The following is a 27,903-nucleotide window of genomic DNA, read 5'->3' as shown; positions in this document are numbered from 1 at the left end:
CAGATACACGCAAAACCAGATGAGTGATCAAGACCTGTGTCATTAAATGTACTGTATTAGATGCTCACATTTCATTGTTTCTTTACCCAAAGAAGTAGTACTCTCCATCTCCCCAAAAAAAGCTGAAGCCTCTTGTTATAGAAAACATAGATTTTTATTATAAAAGTAAAATTATGCCATACACAAAGGAATTTCCTGCGACAGAAATCTGCATATTGCAGTCTTAATGTTAAAATAATGTCCAGAGAAGGAATTTTAAGTTAGAGTCTCTCAGGCTACCTTTGGTTGCACGTTCACTATGCAACTGTTCTCATGTAGCACACATTTTTTAACATTCAACTTTGGAATCGCTGTTACTTTTCCTCTTCTCTCCGTGGCCGTTTGCGAGGGTTCATTTCAGTATCTTCTGCATTTTGAGTGACAGCTGGAGGCTGCACATCTCGGAAGCCATGAGACTGTAACATATAAGCAAAATCATGTGATAACACTGCTGTGGATATAAAGTATGAGTAACTAGTTCCCAGAAGATCAGAATAAGGTATGATGCTGTCATTTATTTTAGATGAGCAGCCACAGAATGTTTATAGACCAGGGCTAAGCTCAGAACTGCAAGCTTTTCAACACTCATGCCAACTAATAACTGTCTTCTCATTTTATTTTGTAAGGATATTTTATTTTCACCAACTAGGCTATCATTTTCATTTTACCACTAATAATCCCTATGGCTATGAAGCACTGCTTCTCTGTAAATTAACTTATGTTGCCTATTTAAATAAATTAAAAGCCAAATCCTTCAGCCCTTATTCAGGCTCCCACAGAAGCAAGGAGATGACTGATTAATTGCCTCAGTCATTTTCAGAAACAAAACTGTGAATTTCTAAAACATAGGGTATTTTTGTTTCATGTATCTACTTAATGAACTGAAAACATGAATGAGACACTGTAAGAGAACAGCGTATCTCAGTCAGTCTCTAGATTGCAAAGACTGTCCCAGCATAGTAATTTATGGGACACAATGGGGTGAAAACCTTTAACTGCCAAAAATGAAATGCAGAAGTGAAAACTAGATGCTGCTACTCAGGAGAGAGCTTAAAGTGATCTATTTGGCTTAGTACCATTTGTATTTTCTGTTACCTTACCTCACAATTTAATGATTTTAAAAGATTTTAAAATATGAAAGATCTGGAAAATCAGTTAGTTAAACATGTCATCAATGGAGATGGAGATACTGAGATGTTAGGTGAAGCCTGCAACTGTCTGTCTTCCCATCTCCAGACAAATGCTGTGCAGGGAGCACTGCTGACAGCTCAGTGAAGACTCACTGCAGTGCAGACTTAGAGAGGAAACAGGGTTAATCAGAAAAAGAAATTGCTTTGGGGATCCTAACTGCTCAGGTAGAGACAATGTGGGGATGAGAGCAATTCAGGAAAGCTGACATTTTAGGTTGGTGCAGTGTGAAAAAGCAGGTAGAATTACTATCAGACATGTGACTTTTCTAAAATGCCAGTCTGTCCCACACCAAGATCAATCCAAAACAAAACAAAACCCAGTAAAAATGTTTTGCTTAAGTCTTCTATCTCTGAATTTCTGTTTCTAAATGCCTCACCTTACACAGCCTGCTATGATTTAAAGGAACAAACAGCAAGAGGTGCCACAAGGGCAGAATTTGTGCAGTCCCTCTGCTATTATAAGCAACTCAAGTGTTATTCTAAATAGCATAATGGGGAATCTTCAAGTTTAGTGTTTCATTGCTGCTTGCATCTAATCTCTGCCACTTCCCTTAGGCACAAAGGTGGAGCTGTAGCCAAGAATCCACTTAATCCAGCATGCTAGACTCCCAGCGAAAGCATTCCAATGGTTATGAAGGCCAGAACACGATAAAGTAGGCTGCTTAGTATGGATGTTTTCCGTTTAGCTACAGGCATGAACCTTCTGGGCATAGCACCTCAAAAATATAAGAATTTTGTGTATTTTTGTGAAGCTTGTTAGTGGCTTTTTGATGGCGAGAACGTGGCTAATGGAACCAAGGACCTACAAAGCTCAGATAGTCTATAGTAATTTTGAATTGTTCTTTAATGTCTTTTGGCGTCTACAGGCTGCATCAAGATTGACAAAGGTAGATGGCTTTAGTACTTGAGCAGGATTCTAATTGCTAGTCTGGCAGACCCTCCACAGCTCAGGGAAATACTGACAATTCCTACCCAGAATGTAGGTCCTGGGTCTTTATCTTTCACGATGAAATAATCAGGTCACATTACCTGGGAAATTTAGGTGAATCAGATGATCTACTTATTCCCTTGTGCATAAATCGATTTACATTTCTATACTCTGCATTTAAGAATGAATCCTTATCAGGCTGTGAAAGAAACTCTGTTTCATTTGATCGGTGTTCCACAGCTTCCACACCGGCTCAGAGCGCTGACTGACTTGCCATTATGCTGGGAAGGACACAGCTGAAAAAGAACTAGAGCTGGGTCACTACGTTACACACTGCCCCATCGGCTTACAGGCACTGAACAGCCAGTTTGTCCATGGTACCAAAGTATCTAGTTTGCATAAGCTTAAACATCTTTGAGGATCTAGGCTTGAGGAACTTCTTATTTTTTTAATTATCTTTTTTTGTATGCTGGTTATACATAGACGTGCTAGATCAGATTTAGAAACACTGAACGTGTATTTACATCTTCCAGTTTAACTACAGAGATGGGAATGAGAAATGATAACAGCAGACTGTTACCATCAGACCTGAATTTCATGAAAGAAACAGGGATAATAAATTTTTTACTTACAGAAACCATCTGCTGAAGCAGCTCAACAGGATTAAGGGAAAAAACACAGGGATAATCTTAAATTTTAACTAATCTTTGATTAGGATACACTCTCAACTGTATTTCAAGAATGTGTGCATTCACACAGAAGAAGAGAGCATAGCTGTTTTATAATGCATATAAAACTGAAAGGAAAAGGCAATTAAACTGTGTAAGATAAAATCCATCTGTTTGTCAGCTGGAGAGAAAGGGCTGCACTCTCACATCACATGATCCAAACAACCTCGGGACGTAGTCCCACTTACCCTTCCAGTCTTCACAGAACTAAGAATAGATATATATTTGCAGTATTTCTTCCATCCAGGTGAATACATTCAGCAGTGAAAAAAAAAATCTGATTTCTGTTCAATAGTTTGAACATCTCATCTTATGGCAGCATTAAAATCTGCAGGAAATGCTATGGCAACGTGTTTCCATGAGGACACATAGCAAATAGTTATGGCATGTACCTATGTATCTGACATTTGAAGATATAAGAGCTGAGTGGTGGGTTTTTCTTAAACCTAAATACATCTTAGGCAGTATGTATTCTCATTAATATGTATCTAAGCGCTCTACAAAAGAAAATAGTCACAAGATTTAACCAGGGATGACTAAGGACTCCAGCCATAAGCTGGAAGCTCCTCATATGATAGTGACAGAAGAGAAAAATCTGTATATATTGGCTGGTCATAGGGTCACCGGTAGGATGGAACTATGAAAGAGATAAATACAACCTAGGTTGTATCATGCAGAGCAGATCACTTAGTATCACTTAGAGCAGAGGTGTGGAAATATGTATGGCACAAAGCACTGGTGAGACCTCATGTATGATTCTGGTCACCCTTGTCCTAAAAAGATAAACTCAACTGGAACAGATGCAAAGAAGAGCCACTAGGAAAACAATAACCTACCTGACAAGGGAGAAAACAGCTTGGCTTGTTCAGGTCTCCCAAAATGAAGGCTCAGAGAGTGCATGACTGTCCTCCGTAATTGCACTTAGGCCAAAAGTTAACGTCGAGAGCAGATAAAATAAGCAGTACTAGCACAAGAACAGATGGGGACAGGCTGCCTGTAAATTTGATCTGGAAATCAAAATGTTTTAACTCTTAAGAGGACTAACATGCTGGGTCATTTTTCTAAAAAGAAAAGATGCAAGATATTCATAAACCTGGAGACATCCCAGTATTACTGGTTACCTTCAGAAAGCAACTGAAAGGCAACACTAAGGAAGCAAACATCATTCTCAGATTTGTCTATGTGTCTGAAAATTCCTTTACAGCTAACAATTTGCTCCCATCTCTGTATCTCCATCCCAAAAGAAATACTAACTGTAATGTGATATGGTATGGTTGACTCCTTCTGACTCGGTGATTTGTACAATGTTGCCAACCTGGTTAAACAAAAAAACAGATAATTATGATTAGTGAATACAATAATAAAAATTCCAAGTAACCAAATGACCAGACCCAAGTTTTCCCACAGTCACGGGGTAGGTGACCAGTGGAATTCTTATGTATGTATTTTCATATAGGTCATTTAAACTGTGGATGCCAAATTCCCATCCTTACAGGACCTGTCAGCTCAAATACAATATACACCTACTAAAAAGAGTGAATGATTAATTAGCCTTGTTTCATCAAAGTATTTGATCACATTTTTGGAACAGTATTCATTATGAATTAATTCCAAATGCCACTTTCTTAAAATGCAAACAAAAAAAGGTTTTGAGCACAACTCTTTCCTGCTCCGTTAAGCAATCGTTTGTTCATTGACCTCTCCAAGTTGGGAGATACCCTCAAGAATTCAAATACTTCTAGGGAGGTTTTTTCTAGAGACTTCACAAGCCTGTCAATATAACCTAGTGGATGAAGAATGAGAATACGATGTTCTATTTCTAAGCCTGACCTTGCCACTGACATACAGCACAACCTTGAGAAAATCGTTTCCCTTGTATTTCTCCTCTAACACTTCCTTGATTTTGTGCATTTAGACTCTAAGCAATGCATCTTGATTTGTGCTTATACAGCACCTATCCCAATAGATGCTTGCATAATATAGACAGAAGATTGCAAAGTAGCTCAAAAGCAAGGGATTTTTCAACCAATCCAAGGCTGCTAGTCTGCACCATGCCCACCTCCCCAAAACGTACACTTATGAAAAGCCAATACAGAAAGTGTTCTGCTCTCTGTATCAAGACACCCTGCCAAAGATCCTGTTAATTATTTTGGCTTTTTTTTTTTTTCCTCCCTGAGGTGCCATTCTATTAGAGAGCACGTAATTACAGCCTGAGGAACACTGTCACTTCATATTAGCTACACAGGGAATTCCTCAGAACATTGAAGTGGTGGGTTATACTCTACAAAATAGCCTAAATCTGAAGCTGCAGAAGCCGTGCTTTTACAAGCACTCAGCTGGAGCTCTGCTGCATGCCTCCGACTCAACAGGATCTTTCCTCACAGCAATGAGAACCCTTATAATTAAGCTCTGACATTTTCAGTAGTAGAGAGAAAGAAAGAGACAGGTATCATATTTGGCCAAAGCACAATTTAAAAAAAGGCAAATGGATTCTCAAATGGTCATCTTTGTGCCTCCATAACCTAATATAAACACAAGAACAACAAAACCACGATGGCTCATCGGGTATAGGTAGGTAGTGTAAAAATGCAACAGAATCTAGCTATTTCTGCTTTTTACAGATAGGCAGTTGTAATCGGAATTGCTGTGCTTGTGCAGGCCCCGCTCCATATTAGCTGCATGTTTAGAACAGTAAATAAAACATGTTTGTCTATCTTGGCTTTCTTTCTGGAACCTGTATCTACAGCCTTCCTAGCTGCGTTGCAGAAGAAAAAAGCTCTTTACTTTTGATACATAAAATTAACTTTTGTTCACTGTGCAATCATTATGTTGATGCAACCTCTGCCTTATAAAGGCTGTTAACTAATCAGTGATGTTAATTTAATTCCAAATTAAACAGCCTGCTGTAATCATTCTGCATTGCCTTCAAACTCAGAATTTAAAAAACCAAAACTCTGCAAGAAAGTGTCACTGCATTTCTCTTTCAAGTTTAACAAGCACAAATATGCACAACAACATTCCAGTAGCATTTTTGTTCGCTGTTTGCAGAAGATTAGGGTATTGAAGGAAGGCTGCTTAATCTCAAGTTGCTGCATTGTAATACTATATACAAGACAAATTTAACCAACCAGGAAAGAGAAGTGAACTTGCAATATAGTGAACAGGGGAAAAAAAAAAAAACCAGGAAACAGAAAAGATCTCACTGCAACCGACAGAACTTCATACTGTTTTTAGAAGGGTCATCCTCATTCCTTTGGGCTTCTAAAACCATCCTCCATAGGTCAGCTCTGCACTGGGAGTAAATGCAGCGCTCTCTCTGCCTCTCTGCAGGTCACTGACTCGGTATCTGCATAGCTGTCTGGTTTTGCAGAACCGTCTTGCTGCATTCCAAAGCAGAAAAGTCCAACGGCTGCCACTGAGGCTCAGGGGTCAGTAGGCCTACGGTCTGTCCTCCTGAGAATCACCATCTAGCTGGAAAACCTTCTTTGGCATCTTTGGCTTTGCACTGACTGGGGCCTAAAAAAAAAAAAGACTGAAGCAAAGAAATTCTACTCCCTGCTTACAAAATGCAGATAGTAAAAAAAAATTTCTAATTAGCCACCAGATCCAACTGCCATTAGGATGTTCTATTTTGATGAGACATGGCATTTTGTCAGAAAGAAGGTATAGCACTGCAGCAAGCTGACCATGGGGAGAAGGAGGAGCATGACAGTTCGGCCCACACTGCCTTAGGCTGAACTAGAAAGCTCTTCTTGAGCCTCAGTAGCCTGGGACATGGCAGACCAAGGCCAGAAGTCAAATTAAGTCAAATTCAAATCACTGCTTGGCCACTAGGGCCAGTCTGAAAAAGACTGGGATTATTCTGTACCTGACAGCATTATTGTGTACCTTACCAGCCTACGCTTTCACTTACCTCTGACTGTTGTCCCAGTGAAAGATTAAACGGACAGTGGCAGCATGTCCCCAGCTTTCTCCTGGGTGACACAAAATGACAGGCCATTTTATTTATCTCCTAAAGCAGCAGCATCATCAGTAAACTGAACTGAAATTAGACCAGTCTTCCAAAAAAACCCCCATGATTAAAATATACATACCTTTCTTGCGGTAATGAATCACATCTTTTTCATATGCGCAAGCATTTCACAACTAGTTTATCAAATATATTGAGACAAGGAATAACCCCTGTACTCACAGTGTGTTCTATAGAAAGCTTGATGCAATACTTCCATATTTGTAGAAAGATTTTATGTATACCTAATAAAGGACAGGTACTACACAAATCTTGAAAACAGAGGCAGCATGAAGAAAAGATTTTTCTAATTACTGCTGAAGAAGTCTAGTGAGTATGTCTAAATCCTACTTCAAAATTGCAATATTCTGTCTCTCAGGCATAATTATGAGCAAACATCACTCCCTTTGGGATACAAGCTTTGGGAGAAAGTCAATAATTATTAAAGTATTAAGGGCCCCTGAAGCAGTCTTCTGCTTCTGACAGCAAAATGCAAAAGAACACAACCAAAAGCAAGGGGCGTGGGGGCACGGTGAAAAGAGAAGGAAGTTTGGATTGTTATCCTATTTCAGGGGAAACAGTCCTACTGTTTCAGTTCACACCTGACCACAAGCTCAGTCAATTTATAGACAGTTTTATTGGGTGTTTTCCTCTGTTTATCCCAGGAGCCAGTCAGTAGTCCAAAGATGGATTGCATTTTAAACCAGTCATTTTGGTTTAAGTGCTGCAAGCCTCTCCTGTTCACCTGCGCACAGCCCTGTGACTTCTGAATCACTTGTTGGTCTCCATCATGTCACCAGCCCCGCATGCCCCATGTGCTCTGGTATTCATTGTAGCACAGAGAAGAAAAAAAAATGATTCAACTGTAACGAAGACCCAGACCCTCTAGGCATCTTGCCAGACCATGCTCCACTATATCTCAGTTGAGATTAAAGATTTTGGCTATCAGATACGGTTCCGAGTCAGAGATCACAACACATTTTACAATGGGTACAAATTCCACACCAGAATGTTTCCAACTGTATCAAATATGAGAGAAAAATGTTACTGTAAAGTGAGATATTTCTGAGTTAAACTGGCTGTAGATTAATATTTGACCTCCTTTCTAAATATACCCAGTAGGAATGTCTAGGAACACCCAGCTTAGCTATCACTAGTGGGAAAGAAAGCTGTCCCCTTCATAAAGCTCTTGACTTAATACCTTGCAGCATCTGTGCTTTTTTTTTTTTTCTCTTCATAATTAAGAACTTCCCTTCTGCTAGGAAGCTGAATAAGAGTTTAGAGATTAATGCTCTTGTGAAATCTTAGAAAAGGCTGTTTCTAAGGCTTACCAATCAATGGGGGAAAAAAACTACTTAGGGGAGGCAATAGGATTGATTTTACTTGGGGTTTTGCTGCTGACCCCTCCCTCAATAGTTCCTTTGGCTGCAACCGACCATGGAGGAGTAGGAGGTTCTTTAGCCTTTACGATGAGACTGTAGAAATAGCATCCCTTCAGAGTGAGTTGTAAAAATCACCTTGTAATCCACCAGGGCAATACTTGCACCGAGTCTATGGAATAAACTCACATCAAAATGAAGACAGCTTTGTACCACTCTGAAATGCTCAACTTGAGATATTTAGGATGAGGAGAATATCTCTTAGCTTAACCATTTTACCAACTGGTACAAAGTTTCATTTTTGCAGGAGTACACACTACGCAGGTTAACAGTACTATGTGGTTACACACACATTCTGGTAAGAGTCACAACCAGTTTACAGTCAATATGAGGTTATGTCAAATTAAATGTTTGTAAAAGAAAATACGTGCAAGACAATACATGATATCTTTGAATTATAACCTGCTCTGAATGTCTTCACACTCTTCACTGTCCCTATGACTCAATAAACACAACAGCTCTCAAACAATGCTGGCTATTGAAAAAAGACAAAATCTACTAGCTTTAACTGAGTATGTAGCCAGAAAGGCTGCCAAAAATAATACATCAGAGAGCAAGAGGCAAAAATGACAAAACAGGTCAGATACTGGAAGCTGGGTCTTTATCTGCATGCAGAGCTCAAAATTCCACATTCTTCACATTCTTGAAGGAGATGGTCTGTATTTGTTCATTTTATCTTACATCTGTGCCAAATGGTTCAATGCCTGTACAGACACGGAGAACATCTTTGCCTTCATGCTGTCCCCTTCTTCTCCCTCCCCTCCAGAACAAGGGAATCATTACTTAGTTCACGGAAACTGAAGCTGTGGACAGGGAATTTATGCCCTTTAAGTACATCACAGAATAATACAAAGTTACAACCTGAAACAAGATTTAAACGCTGAGTTTTTTCTTAATTTGTCAAAATCTCTACTTCAGAAGAACTGTTCTATTTTCCCCTGTGACCTCAGCAGAAGAGTCTATATGAGGTACTCTGCTCATTACAGGGCAAAATGGAGCAGCCTGTAAAAACCACTGAAACTCACTATGGGCGGGCTGTAGTTGAGGATCCCACACAGAACCTCCCTCTACATCGTAACTGTGGAGAGCAATGGGTAGAGAGTTCCAGCTATGCAGCAAATACGAAACACCTTTGCAAATAATTAATGGAATGTGATCAAGTGTAATGGCAAAATAAACAAGTTAAGCTGTTTTGGAGAGGCCGTGAATGATTCTCAGGGAATTCAGGAAATTGCAGCATAGTTTGAGGTGTGCAACCATTAAGCTGTGTTCTTCTGTTAGTGTTTTAACCTGTTCGTCATCACATTCTTGCTAGAGGTTTACTGCCCCCAGGTCCATCCCTACACTTCGCATGATCATTCACTAGCCAATTTCAGTCTAAATTATCTGATTTATCGGAGTTTTACTTATTGTTTAAATAGCTCAAGCTTACCTGGCCCACTTTTGGCAGAAATGGATTGCGAGACAATCACATAAACAGCTCAGCCAGCATCTAGGATGCGGCAGTGACCTCCAGCAGGGGTAGTGGCCTCCTTAGCTGACACAACTGCAGCTGGAATAAAGGTAACTCCACAGCCTCAGATCCTCAGGGGAAGGCTGCAATACATTAGCTGCACATCTAAAAACCTAATTACTCACAGAGTTCTTAGTACCTAGTGCTTCCCCATCAAGGGTGATTCAGTCATCTTAAGGAAAACTGATGGTTCTAATATCAAGTTTAGTATTAAAAATTTTGGTTTAAAAAGGAAAAAAAAAATCCAGCAGCACTCTCAATCTGTGAGTTTCTGCAGTCCAAAAATGTCATGACTTTAAAAAATATTTGTAATCCCTTTTCAAAAATCTAACCAGGATTCTAATCTGCACACCATGTTTAAGTTTAGAATAAAATTTGATAGTTGCTAATTATAATTATAATGCTGACGTAGATAAGCACTACTGTAGAGTTCCACAATGCTAGCAGTTCCAGATGGGTCTAATAGTTTCACCGTGGATTCTGCTACACTGCAGAAGTTCAGCAAACAATTTATTTTTCTTCATACACGATGCCAAAGGAAAGGAAGTCATATAGTTGAAGATTAACTCAGTTTTCAACTCGCAAGCTAAACACCTACCTAAAGCAGGTACCAATGTGGACTGGCTTTGTCCAATCCTTGTTGTCATTTGGTTTGTCAGAACTACCTAAAAGAAGAAACAAAAGCAAACAAACAAGAACATCTCCAGAAAAGCAGCTTACTGGTGGGAGGGAAGAGAGGGATTTTTCAAAAAGCTTTTATCAAGTTACTCAGGCAAAACTCTTGCCTACTGTAATGATGCTTTCATGTTAACAAGAAGAAACTGTAAAGGTGCCTCATCTTTCCCCAATAGCCAAAATAAAACAAGAGAACCCTGCAAAACATATTTTCAATTTGCATAGAAGGTAGATTTCTTTCATTCAAGACTTTAAAGAAACCTAAGCTTCTCCCTTCCCAAGGGATGCAAACTCTACACAACTTGTATATTCCATCATATTTGTACTAAATACTGTTTGGATCTGTACTTAGATGCACATGACTCGTACTAGCCCTCTAAAGAGATAGATTTCAGTCACTGTGGCATAAATGAACTTGGTGGTTCTGCTCAAAACATGCATAAGCCTAGTGATTAACAGAATTTCTGCACCTTGTAGTCTAAAAATGCGCAAGTGGGTACAATACAAAGCAGAATGGAAGTGAACAGACAGAGCGGGGGAGTGTTTTCGCAGCACGAATCACTCGTAGGAGGTTCACAGACAGTCTAGGTTAGATCCCTGGTAGAAGTGGGGGTGGTGAGACAGAAAAGAGCCAGGAATATTAATTGCAAAGTTCATTAAAAATGAAAAATAAAAAATTGTACCCATCTTAAACCCTAGGGGTTTTCATTGTTTGACATGCTTGTATGATTCTTGCTTGAACAGTTAGAAAAGTGTGCTAGAGCAAGCAATTCCACTGAGCCCACTGCGGCACACATGAAAACATTTACACAGCTGAAAGCCCCAAGACATGTATTGCGTGTTTTAGAGAAGTAACTCATCATATAGGGATGATAACAGCCCCAAAGAGACTCCCCTTCTCACTGCTGGAGAAGGGCTGGTCTGGGCATCCTAGCACAACCCACCGAGTTCAGCTTTAGAAACTAAAGGAACAAGCTTCCTTCCGTATTAGAGCATTCAGACTGCCCAGCTTTGCCGCCTGACAAGCAATCTCTGGCACGCACGCTGAATTTAGACTGCTTGCAAGCTGCATGGAACTAACGCAAAAACTAACAAGAGGGCCACTCTGAGCTAAATCATTTCTGAAGCTCTGTGATTGATCACTTCTTTAGCAAGTGTTTATTTAGCAAACGTTTGTACTAAACTGCTCGCTTGTTCAATAGAAATAAGTTATATATGTTTCCCTTGACCAAAGAAAAAAAGACTGTACAATGACAACTGCTCCTGTTCAAGGTCACCAGGTACCGAATTTATGAGCGAAAGCACACAGTAAACCGGAGGCTGTGCAAATCAAGCAGTCATATAACATTCGTCTCCCTTGGTGCATCAAGCAGGAAGAAGCTTCATAATTCGTGTCAGGGCAAGAGAGAGGGTACGCTTTTCAGCGGCAAGCACCATCACCTAACCCAGGCGGAATGTCGAGCCGTGCTCTTTCCCTTCCTGCAGCTCTCAGAGGAAGCACAAGGGGAGGCTTATTTTTAGCGGTTAGGAACAAAAGCCAATTGCGCGAGAGAGTTGTGGGTGACACGGTTGCAAGTCACCTGGAAACGGTTACAGGCACAAGCACCATTTTGAGACTGTGTAAGCTCTAATTCCTGAACAATGCTTTTCTGTGCTGTAAAAGACTTGCCAAAACAACTTCTGGAACAGATGTAGCTTCTGAGTGCCATCTGCTGGCTACACGGCTGCAGATTTGCTGGCCTCCATATTGGCCTAAATGACGTAGAAACAATGCCCAGGAAGGAAGCTATGGGTTTCCATGGATGCCAGAACAGCAAGCCAAACTAGCAGATAAAGTGGTTTTCCTCACTAAGAACAGTTCCTCCGCTAAGACAGTAGTTTATTTTTAAACAAAGAGTGGAAAATTATATTGGAACTGCTAAATACTCTGACGTATTTTAATGCGCGTGCTTTGTAGGTAAAAGTCACCAAAGGAGCATTCCTTGTCCAACTAAATCATTACAGAAGATGGTGTGAAACAGCACCACAAATTGATATGCTACCATTTAATTAAGATCCACAGGATGCTTTTAATGCAAATTTTACTTATTTTGGCAAGTCTAGGAATTTTCCACCTAAACAGTTTTGTCTGTGCGATCCATCTACATTTACTAACCAAACTGGCAAACACGAATGTAGAGGACATTCTTGCAGCTTTATTTTGCTATTTACAGACAATCACAAATCACATTTGCTTAATTCTTCGTAATGTATTTATTCCAAAGTAGCATCTTTTGTGATTTAAACCCGCCCCAGACTTACCGCTGATTTATGATCATTTGCGATGATGATCAGCTGTTGGGCCAGACCATTCAAAAGCCTTGTTCGAAGTGAGAGGTCCTCAAAGTCATGGCGAAAAGGAAATGCAATTCCATCAACTACCACCAGTCGGACCTAAAGGCAAAAGAAAAGGAAAAACTAGCATTACTATTCTACCAACAAATGACAAAAAGCAGCAAGACCTCTTTTTAAGTGCACTGGAATGTTTTATATAAGGCGATGACAATCTTTTATTTCATACTCAGATGTGTATGGCAGTGTAACACCTATTGTCTCTCTCTATAGATCAGAGACAATCAGCATTGCACAAGAGTGCAGAGTAAAGAGCCTCAAGCTCCACACACACTAGTACACTTGCTAGGTGCAGTACTGCATTATGCATAGACACTAGCTCAGACCATAGCTGCACTAGCTTAAACAAAATGCTGCACTAAGCTTTCCCATTAGTTAACTCAGCACAGAGCTGCCCTTCCGACCGTTTCCAGTTTCAGAGCTCACTCACAGCTAGCTGACTTATCTCTGCAGCACCCGCTACAGAATACAAAGTTGGACTTAAAGCCTTGCAGAAGAGAAGCTGGAGAAAAAAAAAAAATCATTAAACATCATATAATAATTTATTTCACCCTCTCCCTCAAAAAATAAAATCCAAACCAAAACTAGAATACATGCTGTCTGCAGTCCCCGTTAAGATAACTCATCAGATTCTAAGGGTCACTATCAGTGGTCTACCTTAGAAACATGGATTTTAACAGATGCTTAAAGATATTCCAGACGCTATACAATGGAGCTGAGTATCTATCTTGCCTGAAGATGTTTGCTTTGCTGAATTATTTCTTTTGTAGCAATCATTAGCTGAAGCTAGAGCACAATGCTGCTGCTGGCTCATCACCCTCAAGACACTATATAAACATTAGTCCGGGATTTTCATTTATTCTAACTTAATTTGTTGTAGCTGTTTTGATGACCCAAGTTTGTCTGAAATACAGAAGGGAGATGGATAGTCTTACAGTGTCTGCATGCTCAGATGTCACTCAGATCCTAGGTATCTACAAGTTCTTGCATTAATGCACAAGATAACAAATTGGAAATAACACAAGAAAACTGATTTTGTGTATTATTGATTTAACCCATTACTGGGAAGTCGCTTTGTGACTGGAACATACAAGCCTGCGGCAAACATCACTCTGTGAAATGGCCCTGGGCCTCCAATTGAAAAAAAAAAATCTTAATTTGAAAAAGAAGATTAAATAGTTAGAATTAAAGTAAGATATTCTTCTGTTTTCTCATTTTTCCTCCTTCCTGCAAATTCTTTTCTATGAGCCTGTAAATCTTCCTCATGCATAATTTTTTGACTTTAGGAACAATCAGTTTAACAGTATAAACATGGATCACACTAAAAGGAATGTATACATAGCTATATAACTTGACTATCAGATGAGTATGTCCACGTAGGATGCAATTTAGCTTATTTTCTCCCAGTTGCACTTATAAAATAGCAAACAAGTACACTTAAAGTATTCAGAAGTAGGCTATATAAAGAAAGCTTGGTAACACATGCCTTCTCCGTGTCAGTTTGTCTCCATTAGACTTTAAAGAACTATGTTTATTATGACAAGAATATTTTCTAACATAGTCTTTTTCATATTATTGGTCTTTCTCATATTATTAAGATGATCTCAAACTAATTCGTATTTCCAAATGACACTCTCTACAACTGTCTCTCTCCAAAAAAACTTAAAACCTGGAGGTTTCCTGTGGTCCCAGTCTCAGCTCCAGGTCTGCACAGAGGGATCAGACTAATTTTAATGAGAGATGGACTGCAATGAGCAATCTGTCAAGTCACTTATAGCCTGTCCAAGGAATCACCAGAAGGTCTTACAGTTCTCCTGCAACCTTCAGTATTGCAGGCTCCAGGCCAAGCACAGATAATCAGCACAGATGGTACCAGAGATCTGCAACCCAATGTAACTGTGCTAATGAAGCCATGTACTTTCCACAAGAGCAAACACAACAGGGCACCGTTAGTACCTGGCAGAGAAAGGGAAATACCAGACTACGCTAAGCAAAAGTAAAGACTCCCATCTGCACTTTCAAGAACATAACAGCTTCCAAAAATGAAAATTATATGCAAAAGACAATCTAACTAAACAACACCGATTTGTGCTCTGTTAGAATAAAGCACAAGTCATCTTCCCTGAATCCTGTTAGGAAGTGATCTGCTGTGCAGAATCTAGAAATCTGGAAGGGAGGTGGTGAAAATCTGCCTTACAGTAGCATTTCACTAAGACACTAGGTACTAAGAAACTTTCTGGCTGTAGTCCATCCAAGAGTCAAGCTGCAGGCTCTGGCTGCTTGTAGCAACAGAAGATGTATTGGGAAGAAGGAGAAGAGTCACTTTCTGGATGCCAAGATGGTGCAGGATGCTTCTGGTCCTCAGTGATCTTCTAGGACAAAAAAAATGGCGCTAAGCCTTTCTGATCCCCTGCATCATGGTCATCACATGCACACCTGGCTCAGAGACTCTTGTAAAGCAGTTTTGTGATGATTCATAACTCGGTGCTCATAGAAATGTAACAACACGTGACGACATAGATCCAATATCCTCACCTCAAAGTGGAGATTCAGGATGATGGCAAAAGCAAAATTACTCTCAAGCGTAATTGGGATGGGAACGAAAAAGCAAACAAGGAAGCAAGCTTTACATTTGTACTCTGGCATCAGCCAATATATTACTGCCAAGCTGATGAGGTACCAAGGTGTTACTCATGTTACTCTTACTATAACAGATGAACATCCCTGAAAATCTTTAGTGTGAAGATGAGTAATATCTTCTGATAAGTGTGCAATAACCCTTACCTTTGAATGCTCTGAAAGAAAGTCTGGGAGGAGGTAGACCTGTGCAAGAAGCTCTATGTAGTCACGGCAACGGAAGTAATATATGTGAGAAAGGATACTTTCAAGAGTGAAAGTCTCCAAAGCTTTTAGATGATCTGAGAACAAATAAATAGATGAGTAAATGAGTCAGAAGTCTGTACTAGCATATTGCTACTTTCATCATTCTACCAAACTATGCCTTCCACATATAGCAACAGCAAACCCCCCCCCAGAAACAGAAGCAGTCAAGGTAAAGAGTGTGGGAAACACACCTTCCATCTGGCTTGAAAGTCAGGAAGGCGGTGAGCAGATGCTATCTCAGCACTTGCACATAGACACACCGGAGCCTCCAAGGGAGTGCTCCAAAAATGAAAAATTTATTTCTGAAAAAATAACTTTTCCAGTAAATCATTTTCAAGCCAGAACACTACCAGAGGACAACAGTGTCTATTAATCATCCCTTGTTTAATGTACAGGCAGTAGCCCATTTAGTACAATGTCCTTTTACCTCTGTTCAAACAGAAGTTTGCCACATAAAATACTCTAAGAGTAACATAAAAGTTGTGTCAGTATCCCCAACATACCGATGACTTACAGAATAAAACTCTTCATTAAATGCAAGCTGGCTATATTGACCTTATGAAGGAGCTGAATTCCAGCTGCAGTTTTACAATATGGGGCTTCAGCAGCAACACTGCCTTAAGAAATTCTGCCGTTCCTCTTCTCTTGCCCCAGCTGCTCTGCCTGTCCCTGCGTTGCAGCACATTATCCCTCAGTTGACAGACTTGTGTTTGCATTTTGCTGTAAATTTGATCATTAAAGTGCTAAAAAAGAAAAAAAGCAAAAGCCAAAAAACCCACAAACCTAAAAACCCCACAAATTGTTACGTAGAAAAAGAATTATTCTTAAAGTCGATCAGCTCAGTCTGCAGCATGGCTCCACGTGCTGACGCAGGTCAGGGTATGACACACAGAGTTGGAAATGAAAGGCTGGCAGCAAGAACTCCTTAAGCCAGCACTGCTGCTGAAACCCTCAAACTGCAAAAGTGCAGCCTAGAAGACACTCGTTTCACTCAGCTCCTAGCCTACTAGGCAGAAAGAAACGACTTAGCAACGTACCTTCTTCTCGATGAGCTTCAGCAATAAGCTGGCAATGCTGCACGCAGGCAGTTGCAATATCCACTACTCTGTCTACCATAAAACTTCCTTCAGTATCAATGAACACAGCTTCTCCGGCTACGCCCCCAAAGCATTCTGGGATCTGTACGTCTACTGCCAACTGCATACTGCCATGGGAAACAGAAAAAATGGAAATATTTACATCACAAAGCTTTCCCCTCCCAACTCACTCCGAAAGTGGCATTTCTGCTGAGGAATACATGGAGCAGGAAGCAGTACAGCCATTATCATTATTATATTTATAATGCTATATAAGAATCAGAGATTGCAGTCATGACAACAAGAAAAATGAACTCTCTTCACAGTTAAACTAAACAAAGCAAAGTGATTCTCAGCTGCACAAAAGCAATCTAAAAATAAAATACCATAGCTGTGTTTTCCCAACACCAGGCGCTCCACAGATCTCGGTGATTTTTGTTAGCTGCACACCACCTCCCAGAATATTGTCTAGTGCTGAACAAAAGGTGATGATGAAGCCCTGGGCTTGCTCTTCTTCCAGAAGTTCCAGTGCTGTGCACTTTCTGGTGGCACCTGATCCCCCAGCAGTCCTTGCTGCATCCCCGTGACATTCCTGCCTCACAACCTGTAATGCTTCCAGTGCCTCTTCTTTGGAGATTCCAATTTCTAGAAGAGTCAAAATCATGAAACACTACCTTATTTTTATAATCAGTGACTTATTTAAAGTATGAAGAGATAATTCAACTTGTTTGACAGAACCTGATCATTCTGCAGCGTAACACAAAAATATTAATCCTTTTAGTATAACGATGCACACAGCTTGCTAACAGCTCTGGAACTAATGACGTGATTTTCAAAAGAACTCAGAGCCATGACGCCCTGCGTTCAGAATTCAGGTGACAGTAAGCGATCTGCAAACGAAAAAAAATCAAACCTGCTGTTTATAGACGTGCATGAGATCTGGCAGAGCAATTCACCTATTCTGCACGGAATGTGCTGTCATACTGATGTCATTTGAAGCAAATAAGGTCCTGTAAAAGAAGTCAGGCTGCAGACTAGTAAGTGACAGTGCCGCCTGCTGATCGTACTCTGAATTCTCAGGGTAGCCCAGGGCTGAGCACCTTAGGCATCATTGCTAGATTTGAAGCACAGACCTGGTAACAGAAATGGGATACCTGCAAACATCTGTGTGTCTGTCTGTATACACACATATCTGTCAGGACCTAGCTACTTCGCTTTGATCTTCAAGGTAAAACTGTTACCACATATTATCATAGATAATAAAATTACTGATAATCAAAATGATACACTTCCTACAATGGCTGTGCAAATCTTATTTTAGCTTCTTGGAAAAGGTAACTTTCTGACTTCATAGAAGTGTGTTTTGTTTAAAGCATGTACAGCTGGGGAAAGAAGAGGAATGAGAGAGACAGAATCCTCAGGGTTTTTTTTCTGTATCCCATCCACATCCGCCACTCGGTGTAAGAAGGATCCTTTATCAGAATTGTCTTTTTTTCCCCCTTAGGCACACGTGAAAGCCAGCAAACACTCACTCTGCCCATCTCTCTAGGCTCCCCTGAGGCCTCCGGGAGGTTTCTCAGGGGAGCTCACCACAGCACCTCACCCTGCACCAAGGGCCGCGCCTGCCCGAGCCGCTCCTCTGCATTAACCATTTGAATGCGCGAAACCCTGCCGAACCCCCACCCTCGCTCATGAGCCACGACGAAAGTTTCGCGGACAGGAAGGGGCCAGGGAAGGGCTGCGGGGAGCCCTGCCCCAAGCGGGGACGCCCCGCGCTAAGGCGCCGGGGGAGGCGGCCTGCGGGGGACAGGGCCGTTCCCCCCCCGCCGGTACCTTTGCTCAGCCCGCAGGGACCGGTCTCCAGCAGCTCCTGCGCCGTCTGGAAGCCGGCGGCGACGAGCCTGGCCCGCAGGGCGGGGGCCAGCGGCAGGCTGCCCAGGTCCCGCTGCATGCCGCCGCCGCCGCGGGCCGCGCTAGGCCGCCACAGGCCCCGCCCACCCGCGGGCGGGAACCGCCCCTCCCCGAGCTGAGCCGCGAAGGGGCCGGCTGCGCACGCGCGGGGTGCGAGCGCGTGCTGCGGCCGTTAGGGAGGCGCCGGCGGCTGAGGCGGCGGCGCTGCGGGAATGGTCGTGGGAAGAGGGCCGAAACAGGTGCGGGGCTGGCGGGCCTGAGTATCCCTGACCCGGGAATGGTGCTGGCTGCATCCTGCCTTTGTCCGGTCAAGAGAGGCCCATGCACCCGACAGGCTTTGGGGGTGTTTGTGTGATCCCCTGGTTGTCACTGCTTCCTTCTCCTCCTTGGGCCCACGTTTCCCCTTGGCCAGGCCTTGCCTGCTACCAGAGTCCCTCACTGGCGTGTCTCATGGGCAGGCCCTTCCTCGGGGGGCACAGCTGGGAGGGAGGGAGGCAGCCGGTGGGAGCGTTGCCTTCACCCTCTGTCTCGAGATTTGTCTGGAGGAAAGGGCCGTCACTCATTGTGTCAGCTAATGAAGTTTTTGAAGTCTTTGAGCTATGGCGTTTTGCAGCTTCATTACTTCTCATATCTTTTCCTAGTTCTGTTGAGGAAAGAAGATGGCTCATGCTCTCCCTCTTCCAATTCCCTGCCCAGTCCAGCTTGGAAGTCTAAAAGGTGACTCCCTGGAAGCTCAGCTCCATCAGTATGTGAGGCAAGGAAACTATGTGAAAGTGAAGAAGCTTCTGAAAAAAGGTAAAAGCTAAGTTTAGACGAGTAATGGCAGAAAAGTTTTATTTTCTTCTGTATGCTTATATTTGTGGTAAAAAATAGTCAGCATACTGTCTGCGTAATTCAGTTTTGTGAGTGAAATCTGTTTGCAGACTGTATTATGTATGATTTAGTTTTTATGTAGTCCTGTGAGGAGCAGGGAGTTGGACTCGATGATCCTTATGGGTCCTTTCCAACTTGAGCTATTCTATGGCTTAATAGTTGGCCTTTTCTGGGAAGTGGCACTAATTATTCCATCAAAAAATGTTGTATGAAGATAAGTAAATTGAAAAGGAAGCTAAGCTTTTAGTTGTAAGGTGCTCATAAGAAAATGATTGAAGTATTGCAAAACTAAAATTCTGAAAGTCTACTTTAGGAAGATACTCTTTAAATGGGATTTTGACTTCTGATTGCAAAACGCTTAAGGTATGGTTTAGGTACGGGTATTTGTGACGCCTGGATTTTTAACTGCATGGCAATAGGGAATTTTGTAAATGAAACGTAATGCTTAGTGCGGTTCTATTGCGTTTTTACTATCGAGCTTCAACAGCGTGCGCTGTTCCGACAGGCGTGACTTCACCGTAGCGCAGTGACGTGATGTGCAAGGCGGGGCTGCCCGCGGGCGCTGTGCGGCCGTGACGCTGCAGGCGGAGCCGCGCGCGGCCCGTGCGGGAGCGGCGCGTCTGATTGGGCGTCTGAGGCGGAGGATGCAAATGAGGGGGCGGGTCCCGGTGCCGCCCCGCCGAGCGGTGCCGCGTGGCCCGGAGCGGTGCCGCGGGGCCCGGGCCGCGCTGCGGCGGCGGCGGTGGCGGCTGGGCGGGAGCGCGGGGGGTCGCCGTGGGGCGGCGGGGTGGGGTGGGGTGGCCGTGTGTTGGGGGTGGGTGCGTGGCGGTGGGGCCCGGGGCGCGGGGGTGGTTGGGTTAAGACTATACTTTCAGGGATCATTTCTGTAGTTGGTCACTAGAGGAGAGTGATCTCACCTGATCGGCGTCACAAGCCACGAGGAGGAGCGGGGTGGTCTCTCCTGAGCGCGAAGCGGGCGGGCGGTGCTGCTTGTGCAGGAGCCGCTCGCCATTGATGACCGTTCCCGGCCCCCCGGGGTCCGGGAGGGAGAGACCACGGGCTGAGTGGTTTGTGCCCCTTCTTTTTTTTATGACGGTTCCAAAAGCAGCTCGAGTTGTTCCCTGGGGAGCGCGTGCGGCGCTGCGGGAGGCTCCGTGCCCGCCGAGGAGGTTGCAGACGTTTGTGCCGCAGCGGAGGCCGAGTCGGGCAGAGGCGCGGTACCGTGCGGTGCTGCCGGGGCGGGGCTGAGAGCGCGTCGGGGCCAGGGAGGCCCTGCTCCCGTCCCCGTCACGCCGCGCTGTCCCTGGAAGGCCGGGGGGCTCTGGGGCCGCGGGCCCCGCCCGTTGGCGAGGCAGAAGGCGCTCGCTGTGGGGTCGCGGGTGCGAGGGGCTTCGGGGGCCGCCCTGGCCCCGCTCAGAGCCGCGCGTGCTCGCCGTTGGTGTTGCGTCACTCGCGCCGCGGCGCCCCGGACCCGGGCTGCGCCCGGCGGTGACGGGAGCGGCGCGCAGAGCGCGGTTTCGGGGCTGGCGTCACTGGGCGCCCCGGGGAACGCGGCCCGAGCCGTGCCCGAGGCCCCGCCGGGCGGTGCCGGGCGGGGGGGCGGTGCCGGGCGGGGGGGCGGAGCCGCGCGCGGCCCGTGCGGGAGCGGCGCATCTGATTGGGCGTCTGAGGCGGAGGATGCAAATGAGGGGGCGGGTCCCGGTGCCGCCCCGCCGAGCGGTGCCGCGGGGCCCGGAGCGGTGCCGCGGGGCCCGGGCCGCGCTGCGGCGGCGGCGGCGGCTGGGCGGGAGCGCGGGGGGTCGCCGTGGGTGCCGTGGGGCGGCGGGGTGGGGTTGGGTGGCCGTGTGTTGGGGGTGGGTGCGTGGCGGTGGGGCCCGGGGCGCGGGGAGTGGTGGGTTAAGACTATACTTTCAGGGATCATTTCTGTAGTTGGTCACTAGAGGAGAGTGATCTCACCTGATCGGCGTCACAAGCCACGAGGAGGAGCGGGGTGGTCTCTCCTGAGCGCGAAGCGGGCGGGCGGTGCTGCTTGTGCAGGAGCCGCTCGCCATTGATGACCGTTCCCGGCCCCCCGGGGTCCGGGAGGGAGAGACCACGGGCTGAGTGGTTTGTGCCCCTTCTTTTTTTATAACGGTTCCAAAAGCAGCGGGGGCGGGGAGCTGCTGGCAGCGGGCCGTTCGCTGCATCCGCTTCAGAGCAGCAGGCGAGGGACGTGCGGTGCTGCCTGGCGGCGGTGCCCTGGGCCTCTGCTTTGGTGGTGTGGGGTAGAGGGAGCACGGACTGAGGCGGTCGTTTCTCCTGTTGTGTCATGAAAACATTGCGACTGGCCTGTGCCATCCGAGGAGAGTGGCTGGGGCGCAAAGTACCGAATTACAAGAGCAATTCTTTCTTTGTGCCCATGAGGTGTCCCATTCAAACCGGGGCACCCCAGATGCGGTTTTACACATGGTTCTGTTAAAAGGGGCAGCCGCTGCCCGAGCACTCAAACGCCATTCAGGGGATCGCACACGCACCACCCGAGACTTTGACTGCTTGGACCAGAGTCCCTTTGCAGCGGGCAGCTCCACTGAACCGACAGCTGCCCCTTTCTGACTCCTCGCTCACACACACACTCACCCTCGGGCGCTTTCTCTCCCCTCAGGCTCGACCCTAGGTTTCCTTGAAACAGTCTTGAACACGAGGTACGTCAGGTGAATTTATTGAGTGGTGCAGTGGTGAAAAACAGTGCAAGCTGGGTGCCTCCGGGGAGGGACCCCAAACAAAGAAATCCCTGGGCAATTGTACCCTTACAGTTTAAGTTCCCCTCCTTCACGCAACAATTGAGTCCAATAGTGATATTTGGGTCTGGGGTCATCTTGTTCCTGATTGGATACTTTCCCTGTCTCCAGGCAGGACATTCCTTTTCTTACCTTAATAGTTCCAGCTTCTGCCGATGGTTGCGGCTCCCTTATCTCCCTGGTTTGCACCGGTTTCAGGGCCTTCCTTCACATGGCGAGGTAGGAGTTCAGCACGCGGTCAGCGTGAAGCTCGCAGCCTAAGGCTTTCACAGGCCTCGCTCCCAGCGCCGTGTGTTGGAGCGTGAGCTGGAAAGTGACTTCTACAGCAGCTCTGGCACCTTCCAGGCGTGCAGGTGCAAGGTGATTTGACCAGCTGCTACTTAACACATGCGCATGCGCACATACACAACTGTAATTGTATGGCGTCATTATCCATTTGCTTCTTTCCGGATCTAGGCACCCACGGAGCCAGTCTTGCTGCAGTCACTTATCTATGATGCCATAGCGTGGGAGGGTTTCCCAGAAGTGTGAGGGGGGCTGGGGTGCCGGCCTTATCTCGGTCATCCAGGGGCGTCTTTTATCCTTCCCGGACAGATTTTAAGATTCCGAGAAACAAAGGTCGTGATCTTCAGGGTGGGGGCTGTCCTCCTTGCAGTGAGCTGGGGTCCTGCAGTCGCGCTCGCTCAACCGTGGCTGCGCAGAACGCCGTCACGTACCTTCAGAAAGTTCATACAGTGTCATAGGATAAAGAATAATGGGTCCAACAGTCAGGCCATGAGATTCCCTAACGGTCCTGAGGAGGAGGCTTTTCACAGCCTGCGGGGGACGCTGCAGGCGGCGCAGGCTGGTGGGTTGGCTGCAGCTTGCCCGTGGCTCTGCGGCACCTGGGGTCCGGCGCCTCCTCGGCCCCCAGAAATCGCCGTGTGGGCGATGACGCCGTTTGTCGGTAGGTGGCGGGGCCGCAGGAGCGGAGCCCGGCCGTGACGCGCTGTGGTGCCAGCGGGAGCGGTTGCCGCTGCCGGCGCGACCGTTCCCGCGTGCGGGACGCGTCGCGTGCGGAGCCCCGGGCCTGCGGCGTGCGCTGGCGTGGGCGGAGGAGGCGGAGCCGCGCGCGGCCCGTGCGGGAGCGGCGCGTCTGATTGGGCGTCTGAGGCGGAGGATGCAAATGAGGGGGCGGGTCCCGGTGCCGCCCCGCCGAGCGGTGCCGCGGGGCCTGGAGCGGTGCCGCGGGGCCCGGGCCGCGCTGCGGCGGCGGCGGCGGCTGGGCGGGAGCGCGGGGGGTCGCCGTGGGGCGGCGGGGTGGGGTGGGGTGGCCGTGTGTTAGGGGTGGGTGCGTGGCGGTGGGGCCCGGGGCGCGGGGAGTGATTGGTTAAGACTATACTTTCAGGGATCGTTTCTGTAGTTGGTCACTAGAGGAGAGTGATCTCACCTGATCGGCGTCACAAGCCACGAGGAGGAGCGGGGTGGTCTCTCCTGAGCGCGAAGCGGGCGGGCGGTGCTGCTTGTGCAGGAGCCGCTCGCCATTGATGACCGTTCCCGGCCCCCCGGGGTCCGGGAGGGAGAGACCACGGGCTGAGTGGTTTGTGCCCCTTCTTTTTTTTATAACGGTTCCAAAAGCAGCTCGAGTTTTTGTACATGCGTCTGAAGTCACCCTGCACGTGTGGTTTCAGATTTGTATTTCTCTAGGCTACCTTTTTTCTTTTTAATACAGCGTAGAATTCATTATTTTTGAAGAAAACAGGTTAAAGTAACAAAATACTCGTCTAACTCTAAACTCTTAAGTACTACTTTAGAAGAATCTAATTTTTTTTTTTTTTACTGCAGTCCTCTGGTGTTATCTGTGCTTGTCCAGGTTATTACTTTGCCTCTGATATTTATACATCCTTTATTTGAAAACTTTGTGGACAAGCAGTGCCTGGTATGTATAGAAAGATACAAGGAAGGTCATTTGCTCTTTTTTTCAATTTCTGTTCATATCATTATTTTTTCGTATTTCCAGTATCTCGGAGGGAATATGGCAGTCAGTTTCAGTGTTAATGGACTGTTGCCTTTCATTCGGGGTGGGGGGGAACCGGGCACTCTCCTCATAATCTTTTGTTTTCTTGTAGGTATTTTTGTTGATGCTGTAAATTCCATGGGCCAAACTTCGCTCTTCACTGCTGCATTGCTAGGTCTCGGCAAAATAGTGGATGTGCTGTTGGATTATGGCTCAGATGCTAATCAGTTAAGTGTAAAAATAAATTTGTATTCTTAAATTGAAACTAATGTTTAATCTTTTTAGTGTTTTTAGTCAATGTAATACCCAATATTCACCCTATGTAAATGAGGAAGTGCTTAAGATATGTGTTGCTATTTTAGCCAAAGATCCTCAGAGGTAAGTAGGTGCCTAATTTTCCTCGTTTCACGGCGTATGTTGTTGTTTGGGAGTACATAAACATTCTAGGTATGCTGGTTTTTTCCCCAGAGGCACAGCTGGTTGAGTGTGGCAGGGGTAGGTTGAAACATTTCTGCTTTAACATTCCCTAGTCGCTGTTACGATGGAAGCACCCCAGTCCATGCAGCTGCGTTCTCAGGAAATCAATGGGTTCTTAGCAAGTTATTGGATGAAGGAGGTGATCTGAGAGTACACGATAAAAATGGAAAAAGTCCTCAGTGCTGGGCTATGTCAGCTGGAAAAGAAAGCAGTGCTCAGGTACGTGTGTGTAATACGTGTCAAATATGTGCTAGGTAAGGGCTCGCATCTTCATTCTAAAGTGAAGAAACTCCAGCATTCCAGGGAGAAATTCTTGGCTTTTACATGTTAAATGATTATTGAACAGTATTTTTCAACATCAGTAATGGTATTTTGAGGTCCTCATGATTCAGATTATTTAACTAAGGTTTTGCTCAGGCGCAGGGGCGTGTCCGTCTGTAACTTGTTAGGACCTTTATGTGTAAGTGTGCAGTGAGGAGAATGACAGGCCCTTGTTTTCGATCCCTGATGTATGCAGTTTGTTTGCATGTATGTGCAATTCAGGAGTAAACCTGAAGTTGTTTTCAAGCGTGTATCAGTCATGCATGAGCAGTGTCAGCAAATGTGTCATTTTTGCTAGCATGGTAGCGAAATGCAACATCAAGAAGGCTTACTCATGACTGCCATGTTGTTTTGAAACGCAGATTATAATACTTCTTTTTCCTGTTATTACAATACTCTGCTTAAAAAGAAACCTGGTGTTACAATTTGCAGTGAGTGAATGTCTTGAGAGTTAGTCATCTACTGTTTGAAGTAAGCTTTCTCTTACGTTTTCATGTAATTGATTTTCTTCAAGTTTTTCTGTGTATCCATGTCTCAAAATGCCTATTTAAATGTTGCAAGTAACTAGTTATTTTTTCAGTAGTTGTGATTTACTAATTTAAAATGGTTGATCTTGCAGTTCTGAAGTAATTTTGTTGTTGTTTTTTCCCTCCCCCTCCTCTCTAGATGCTGGAATTTATACAGCGTTGTACATTCCACATGCAGGCTGCCATTCAAAATTTTCCCTCTGATCTACTCAGGAAGGTTGGCTCATCGAAAGCACTGGTCTGCAGCCCGTCTAGGTTTGGGGGTCTTGTTCAAGGGTAAGAATACATTCTCAAGTACTGAGGGATTGAGCTACAAGGGCTTTTACTTCCATATTCTTTTCACTTAAAATGAACGCGTCCTTGTTTCTTTTTGACAATGTCAGATTTAAAACCAATATGTGTTAGGAATGATGATACTTTTTATTTCTGTTGTGAGAGTTCCAAATAGACACTTGATAGTTGTGAATATCTGTATATTAAGAGTTACTCTTGAAATCGGCAATGTGAAGTACTGGATTTTAATAGTATTCAAATGGCAGCAACATGAAGTAATTCGTTTCTTGACCTTTTAAGCTCACTGCACATCTTTTGGAGTGTGTTTCCAGCCATTTCAAGAGCTTTTATGTCAGATACATGTTAGGAAAAATACATACTTGTGAACAAAAAGTGATGCAGGATGCCTATATATATATTTTTTTTAATTGGCTATCTTGCTTTAAACAAATACACGTTGTAACGGTGTATCTAAAATGTTTTAATGAATTGCACAGTAATTTGGAATTTCAGCATCCGCATCACACTTTTTGTGTGGGACCAGTCAAATGCGACGTTTGAAATACATGGCTGCTGCGGAATTTCTGCATTTTTGTCTCTCTCTTTTTGTATTTTAATCAAAGCCTTGGCATATTAGTTACTGTTATTGCTTATGTTTTTGATACATAGAAATGTTGACAGCCTTCTGGGTAGATTACTAAAAGATGGAGCTAATGCAGCCAAGAACATTTACAGCTTTGGTTTTGGGAAGGTAAGATGCTATGGATAATGGCTTTGTAATGATATTAGTACAGTTTTTCAATCGCATATTTTTCACAGTAGTTTACCCCACCTGTGTTATTTTTAATTTTTAATGTCTTCTTATTTCTACTGAAATAGTAGAAAAAAGCTGTGGAGAGTGCAAATGCTGAGGCCTTTAGACATTAGTAGGCCCTATCAGAGGGAAGCTGTTTTGCAACAGGCAACAAGAAACTCTCCTGTTAAATGTCAGCTGCGGGAGTTCTTAATGACTTTCTCTGCTGTTCCTATTTCAGTTTCACTAGAAAGTTAAGCTTCTGACATAGATATCTTAACATTGCATTTTGATGCTTTGGCTGATGCTTCCATCGCAGCGATTGCGCTCCAGGTTTTGGTGAGCTTGCAGCAGATGTGATGGATCTTGGGAACTCTTGCATATTCCTTTTGGTTATGCCCCAGTGGTGTTTCAGTTTTATCTTGCAGGCAGCAGGCATCTAGGGTACTTGGCATCTCTCCCTATTATTGGGGAAAAAGACGTGGTTCAGGGAGATGATGAACCAGCATTTTCCTACCATGTTGGACCGTACATGATCATGACAAAGTAAGTGGACTCAAAGGGATTTTAGCCCTTCTTAGTGTGTATCTGTTACTATTAAGCAGCAAGTTGTTGTACCAGATGCTTTGTTTGGATAGTTTGGTGTTTTTGGTTTTTTTTTTGTCTATTCTGTATTCATCCACTGCTTTCTGCTTGCAACTTGTTTTCTGCAGTCCACTGATTAATATCTTCTTTAGACTCCCTTGGTATCCGTAGGTTGCTGTTGTCATTTCCAGCAATATTAACCCATTCACTGATAGCAGTGTTTCAGTACTGGTTCCTTTTGTGGTGGGAAATACGTTGCTGGGGTTGCACAGATTACGTTGCTCAGTGTTGTTGGGTCAGACCTCAGGCCTCTGGATATGTATGGCTGCAGCCCACTTGCTCACACCTAAGGTGAAATGAGAGTTGCAAGTGCAAACTGAACCTTTTTTTTAATCTTTTGCATTGTGTAGCAAGTAGTTGTGCCTCAGAGGCATCCAGAGAATTGACAGATCGGTGATTTAATCTTCCCAAAGCTCTGGCTTGTATCAAAGTGAGCTGA

General features: G+C 44.6%; 2 protein-coding genes, 1 long non-coding RNA gene and 3 other non-coding genes across 50 annotated transcripts in view; 4 read left to right on the top strand and 2 right to left on the bottom strand.

Annotated features, from left to right (window-relative positions):
• Positions 1-54: 54 nt before the first annotated feature.
• On the bottom strand, positions 55-18,947 carry RAD51C (RAD51 paralog C). 27 transcript variants are annotated; one of them, XR_015703556.1, is made up of 10 exons: positions 18,705-18,947; positions 17,258-17,516; positions 16,833-16,999; positions 15,697-15,830; positions 12,823-12,954; positions 10,445-10,511; positions 6,799-6,859; positions 4,140-4,200; positions 2,259-2,453; positions 55-455 (listed from the first exon to the last, which is right to left on the bottom strand). XR_015703556.1 is itself a non-coding variant. In XM_087752222.1 (9 exons), exons 1-9 carry the CDS (start codon positions 18,820-18,822, stop codon positions 354-356), a joined length of 1,101 nt encoding a protein of 366 aa, XP_087608348.1. In that variant the 5' UTR covers positions 18,823-18,947; the 3' UTR covers positions 65-353. The 27 variants fall into 27 exon arrangements, 16 of the variants coding, with proteins under 16 accessions (XP_087608351.1, XP_087608352.1, XP_087608348.1 ...); XR_015703554.1 differs by lacking the exon at positions 2,259-2,453 and adding an exon at positions 3,722-3,892 and having other exon boundaries at positions 56-455; XR_015703557.1 differs by lacking the exon at positions 2,259-2,453 and adding an exon at positions 6,111-6,401 and having other exon boundaries at positions 377-455.
• A 493-nt stretch (positions 18,948-19,440) lies between these two features.
• LOC148056313 (uncharacterized) lies at positions 19,441-22,702 on the bottom strand. Of its 2 annotated transcripts, none has more exons than XR_015703566.1 (3): positions 22,565-22,702; positions 20,573-22,005; positions 19,441-19,567 (listed from the first exon to the last, which is right to left on the bottom strand). It is a non-coding gene; the product is annotated as an uncharacterized LOC148056313 (long non-coding RNA). The 2 variants fall into 2 exon arrangements; XR_015703565.1 differs by lacking the exon at positions 19,441-19,567 and adding an exon at positions 19,589-20,287.
• LOC148056315 (small nucleolar RNA U3) lies at positions 20,515-20,724 on the top strand. The gene has a single exon (XR_015703611.1). It is a non-coding gene; the product is annotated as a small nucleolar RNA U3 (small nucleolar RNA).
• LOC148056314 (small nucleolar RNA U3) lies at positions 21,554-21,763 on the top strand. Its single transcript, XR_015703603.1, has one exon. It is a non-coding gene; the product is annotated as a small nucleolar RNA U3 (small nucleolar RNA).
• Positions 22,703-23,206: 504 nt separating the features above from the next.
• The window catches only part of TEX14 (testis expressed 14, intercellular bridge forming factor), a 28,970-nt gene continuing 24,273 nt past the window's right edge, over positions 23,207-27,903 (top strand). For all 18 annotated transcript variants that reach the window (XR_015703552.1, XR_015703548.1, XR_015703553.1 and 15 more), the window contains exons 1-6: positions 23,207-23,378; positions 24,541-24,655; positions 24,959-25,124; positions 25,893-26,029; positions 26,696-26,777; positions 27,235-27,365. Coding sequence is in view for 12 of the 18 variants with exons in the window: in XM_087752218.1 (XP_087608344.1) it covers positions 23,207-23,378; positions 24,541-24,655; positions 24,959-25,124; positions 25,893-26,029; positions 26,696-26,777; positions 27,235-27,365 (803 nt within the window). In the remaining 6 variants the exon portion in view is untranslated. The remainder of the gene's footprint in view (positions 23,379-24,540; positions 24,656-24,958; positions 25,125-25,892; positions 26,030-26,695; positions 26,778-27,234; positions 27,366-27,903) is intronic.
• On the top strand, positions 23,804-24,013 carry LOC148056312 (small nucleolar RNA U3). The gene has a single exon (XR_015703612.1). It is a non-coding gene; the product is annotated as a small nucleolar RNA U3 (small nucleolar RNA).

Source organism: Nipponia nippon, unplaced genomic scaffold (genome assembly GCF_047370975.1).
Source record: "Nipponia nippon isolate SJK-2023a ecotype South Korea unplaced genomic scaffold, ASM4737097v1 scaffold_15, whole genome shotgun sequence".
In the NCBI taxonomy this organism is placed as follows: Eukaryota; Metazoa; Chordata; class Aves; order Pelecaniformes; family Threskiornithidae; genus Nipponia; species Nipponia nippon.
This window is presented reverse-complemented; position numbering and strand designations above follow the sequence as displayed.